The 5,000-nt window shown below is 45.7% G+C and overlaps 2 protein-coding genes across 2 annotated transcripts in view; both read right to left on the reverse strand.

Moving 5' to 3' along the window:
• LOC311310340 (uncharacterized protein) overlaps nucleotides 1–2,872 on the reverse strand; it is a 26,553-nt gene extending 23,681 nt beyond the window's left edge. The window contains exon 1 of the mRNA XM_084439791.1: nucleotides 2,736–2,872. Within this exon, the coding sequence (XP_084295917.1) occupies nucleotides 2,736–2,738 (3 nt within the window). The 5' untranslated portion in view covers nucleotides 2,739–2,872. The remainder of the gene's footprint in view (nucleotides 1–2,735) is intronic.
• A 1,412-nt stretch (nucleotides 2,873–4,284) lies between these two features.
• The window catches only part of plat (plasminogen activator, tissue), a 12,674-nt gene continuing 11,958 nt past the window's right edge, over nucleotides 4,285–5,000 (reverse strand). The window contains exon 15 of the mRNA XM_084439968.1: nucleotides 4,285–4,814. Coding sequence (XP_084296094.1) covers nucleotides 4,653–4,814 — 162 coding nt within the window. The 3' untranslated portion in view covers nucleotides 4,285–4,652. The remainder of the gene's footprint in view (nucleotides 4,815–5,000) is intronic.

Consider the following 5,000-nt stretch of genomic DNA (forward strand, 5'->3'; position numbering starts at 1 on the left):
CAATGCTAATCCAGCACAATGAGAGCGGGATAGCCAGTTAGCACATGAGCTCACAACAACTAGCAGCAGCTTCCATAACATTAATGGTAGCGGTCAGTGGCTAAAGCAGTTACACTGATGATAACATAAAGTCATCTCCACCGGGTCTTGAACCCCGGTCTCCTGGGTAGGAGTTCAATGCTCTGACCACTACTTTACTTGTGCAGTGGATATTGGCGGGTTGGTTTTGGTGTCCTTCTTCCAGTCCCTAGTGTGGGTTGGGGTTAGAATAAGGGTTGGGACCGGATCTGACCTATAAGGCAAGGGGTAAAGGTTGGAGTGAAAGGATGAACATGTGGAGGTTTGGGATATAGTCCCATAAAGTAATTTCCACCACATCTTCAACCCCGGTCTTCCGGGTGGGAGTCCAATGCTCTCACCACTACTCTACTTGTGCAGTGGAGATTGGCGGGTTGATTTTGGTGTCCTTCTTGATTTTGGTGTGCTGGGACTACTGCCTCTTGTGGTGCCAACATTGTTGGGAGTAAGAGAGTAAGGGAGGGAGGGAGGGAGGGAGTGATAACGGGACAAACGCTATACTCAGTGGCGTATTTAGGCATGGGCGACATGGGCAGCCGCCGGCATCTCGCAGGGGGCAGCAAGAGGAGCAGAAAAAGAAAACAGGAGAAAAAAAACTCTGCGAAAAGTAAACAACGGCCCCCCCCCCCCCCCCCCCAGCCCCCTTGCCGACATACTATTATTCGCAATCGGAAAGCCCGTTCATTTCACGTTTATAAAACGAAACTGAACGTGGGGGGCGCCGTAGCGGGGGTTCGCCCAGGGTGGCATAAGATAGAAACGCTACTGACTATACTACTGTAGGTGTGCTGGCTTCCAACCACACACACAAATATAGAAACCAACCTATAGAAACCAATATGAGATGAGACAGCTATAGAAACCAATATGAGATGAGACAGCTGTAGAAACCAATATGAGATGAGACAGCTAGAAACCAATAGAAACCAATATGAGATCTTATGCCATCTTATGAAGAACGATTAAAAGTCAGTGCTCAACTTCAATCAGTAATGCTAAAAACCACAAACGAAGCCAGAAATCTTGGTGTAGTCATGGACTCAGACCTGAATTTCAACAGCCACATTAAGTCAATTACAAAGTCAGCCTACTATCACCTGAAGAATATATCAAGGATCAAAGGATTTATGTCCCAGAAGGATTTGGAAAAACTTGTCCATGCGTTTATCTTCAGTAGACTCGACTACTGTAACGGCATGTATACAGGTCTCTCTAAAAAATCGATCAGACAGCTGCAGCTGATTCAGAACGCTGCTGCTCGAGTCCTCACTAAGACTAAGAAAGTGGAGCATATCACACCAGTACTAAGGTCTTTACACTGGCTTCCTGTCTGTCAAAGAATTGACTTTAAAATACTGCTGTTGGTTTATAAAGCACTGAATGGTCTAGGGCCAAAATATATTTCTGATCTGCTCATATGCTATGAACCATCCAGACCCCTCAGGTCGTCTGGCACAGGTCTGCTTTCTGTCCCCAGAGTTAAAACAAAACATGGAGAAGCAGCATTCAGTTTTTATGCTCCACATATCTGGAACAAACTTCCAGAAAACTGCAGGTCTGCTGCAACTCTTGGTTCTTTTAAAACAAGCCTGAAGACTTTTCTTTTTGCCACTGCTTTCTAAGAGGAGCTATGTTTATCAGTATACTGCACTGTAACTTTTATTCCTGTATTCTATTTGTCCTGCTTTTTGTTTAAATGTCTATAATGACTTGCTTTTTGTTTTAATGCTTTTAATTTGTCCTGCCTTTTGTTTTAAATGTCTATAATGTCTTGCTTTTTGTTTTGATGCTTTTAATGTCTCATGTAAAGCACCTTGAATTGCCCTGTGGCTGAAATGTGCTATATAAATAAACTTGCCTTGCCTTGCCTTATGCCTATCCTATGCCACCCGAGACAGCTATAGAAACCAATATGAGATGAGACAGCTATAGAAACCAATAGAAACCAATATGAGATGAGACAGCTATAGAAATAATCTGACCTCAGATCGAGATGGTTTTGTGTGTGAAAAGCAGTAGACTATTGTCTTTTTTCTTTCTTTTTTCTAAGAGTTGATTATTAAGGTAGGTCTATGTGCCATTTTCACGAACCAATAGGCTAATTACTTAAGTATCCAGGTTTGATTTAATAAACGGAAAATACGATCATGGCACCCAGAAAGGTTTGAGCTATGAATTCTGAGGAGTCCTATGAAATTATAAACGCGATGACCATGATAGGCTACTGGACATTATATGTCCCAAATTCAGAAAGGAACATTCGGAACGACGGGTTTTTGGTGCCTGGTGGCCTAAATAGTAGGCTAAACACAACTCTCAGGATTTAGGACGAACATGTGGAAATGTGTCGGCAGAGCTGACCTCTCAACAGGTGATACAGAGATACGTCAACAATAAAGCAAGTTCTGTCGAAAGTATCGAAAGTAGGCCTAGCCTTCAGCATTCACGACGTCTCAAAACCGACCCTCAAACGCTATTTTCACGAGTAAAATACAGTTTGAATCTAAACCACTGTTTTGACAGAGACTTTCTGTTTAACCCTACTTCCCTTCCCTCTCGCGTCAGTGAAAAGTTCACAACGCTTACGCCACTATTGATTTACTGAATATAAGGCACTGGATCTATCGATAAAAAATCATAAAGGTATGCTACGTTACCATGGTTACGGTTCAGGTGTGTCTCTCTGCTTGACTCATCTGGCAACTTCTTTGTTGCTGATCTCGAATGCAAATTTGAGGCAGGGAGAGGTGAAACACTGGACGGCGAACAGGTAGGCCTAACAGATCAAATGGACCTGTCCGCTCTCTCTCCCTCCCACCCCCCTCTCTCTTTCTCTCTCTCTCTCTCTCTCTCTCTCTCCCTCTCCCCACGTTATTTGCATAGGCCTACTATTGCAGAGTGCAGCTATCACGCCTGCTGTCACGCTAGTAGCAGCCTAGACCTCCCGCTGCTCTCTCGAGGCGGTCACTAAAGGCAAATGTGAAGGAGCACTGGAGAATATGATTTAAATACAAAAAAATAAATAAAACAACTTCATTCAAAACATATTATAGTCAAAATCAATTTTATTTATAGAGCACATGTTCATACCAGCAAATGTAGCACACAGTGCTTTACAGAATAAGAAAAGATAAATACGTCTAACATGAAAGAGGTTGGTTATGGCACAAAATAAATTACTAACAATGATTCCAGAACTGTATCGTAGCCTACAGATTGTCTAACAATGTTTAAAAAACAACAACGTATTATTTAATAGAAAAATGCACATAAATATTAACTTAAAACACAACGTATAAAAACTCTAATTGCCCTTGAGACCTTGAGCTTGTGTATACAATGACATGTAATCTAATACCAGCAATCACGAAAAGACAAGAGAACTAAGTTTTGAAGTCCAAGTGCTTTGCAGTCAAGGAGCTTTTGTTCAGTTTAGGCAAACACGCCCACGTCCTTTTCACTATGAAGCCATGTTTAAATAGACATGTAGCCGACAGCGCTGCGCTCAACCGGCACCTGCAGGACATGGAGCTGAGCCGGCTGGCTGGGCGGAGCCACGGGCCTGATTCCAAACATAAAACCCTTCTCTCTTCCCATGTCTCCTTTCCTCTGTCTTGTGCAGCTACATGTAAAAGGCAGGTTTGAAAGCAGTAATAGGTGCAGTTTTGTCCTGTTTCAACCTGTGCAAGTTTATGCATATCTGCAAGGGGGCCAGGGGAGTGAACAAGAGGGTAGGGAACAAGGCTGTAGGGAATGAGGGTGTAGGGAAGGTGCTTTTGAGTTTTTCTGTTTGGAATTCAGCCACTGCCTGTGATCTACTCTGATCCAGCAGAGAGTTTATCATGTAGGCTAGTAGTGGTCTGGTTCTAACATGTTCTGGGCTGGTTCTAACATGTTCTGGGCTGGTTCTAACATGTTCTGGTCTGGCACAAAGAGGAGACTTTCGGTTCAAACTAGCTAGTGTGTCATGCCAGCGTTATAAACCCTGGGAATGAAATGGAAAACAAGATTGATTGGAGTGGGTATTGATCCATTCCAATGTGGGATTGTTTGTGTAAATGAACCATGGCGTGTGTTTGTTCTGCACCGTAAATACGTCCAGATTCTAGAACAGGAATGTTGGGGACACGGAACAGAAGCACCGGGCGTTGTGTGTTGAGGAGGGGCGGGGCAACAGGAGAGGGGCGGAGCATTAGGAGAGGGGCAGAGCATTAGGAGAGGGGCAGAGCATTAGGAGAGGCACTAGAGGAGAGGTGACCTGGACCGAGGGTCAGTGTTCTCTGACCGCCCGGTTCTATTCAGCACCAGGTCAGGACGGCGTCAGCGTGCAGGAGACGGAGGTTCCCTCCTCCGGGACCGCGTGTGTGGGGGCGCTCGTCCGTCCTTGCCATGGTTACCGCATCCATGGTTACGGCGATGCTACGGTTCAGTAGCACAGCAGGATCCAGCCAGAGTCAGAGAGCTTCTGTTCAGTCTGTGTTTGTGTGTGTGTATGTGTGTGTGTGCGTGTGCTCATGTCCACGTGTTTGTGTGTCCATGTGTGTGTGTGTGTGTCCAGGTGTGGGAGTCAGCGGTCAGTTGGCCATCCTCTTGGCGCTGATCCAGTCGATGTAGCGTGTGACGCGTGTGTACACGCCCGGGACATCCCTCTTTCCACAGCCATCACCCCAGCTTATCAGACCCAGCACCGTCATCTGGCCATCCTTCACACACACCAGGGGACCGCCTGAGTCCCCCTGTGAGAGAGAGAGAGAGAGGGGGGGGGGGGTGGGGAAGGGAGGGAGGGAGGGGGAGAGAGAGAGAGAGAGAGAGGGAGGGGAGAGGGGGGGGGGGAGACAGTCAGATATAAAGGTAAAAATATGTCACTCAGCCCCTATATGACCTCTTTGGACTGCCTGGCTCATGTGTGGGTGATTCCCCCC

The sequence above is a fragment of the Borostomias antarcticus genome, assembly GCF_949987555.1.
Source record: "Borostomias antarcticus genome assembly, chromosome: 6".
NCBI lineage: Eukaryota > Metazoa > Chordata > Actinopteri > Stomiiformes > Stomiidae > Borostomias > Borostomias antarcticus.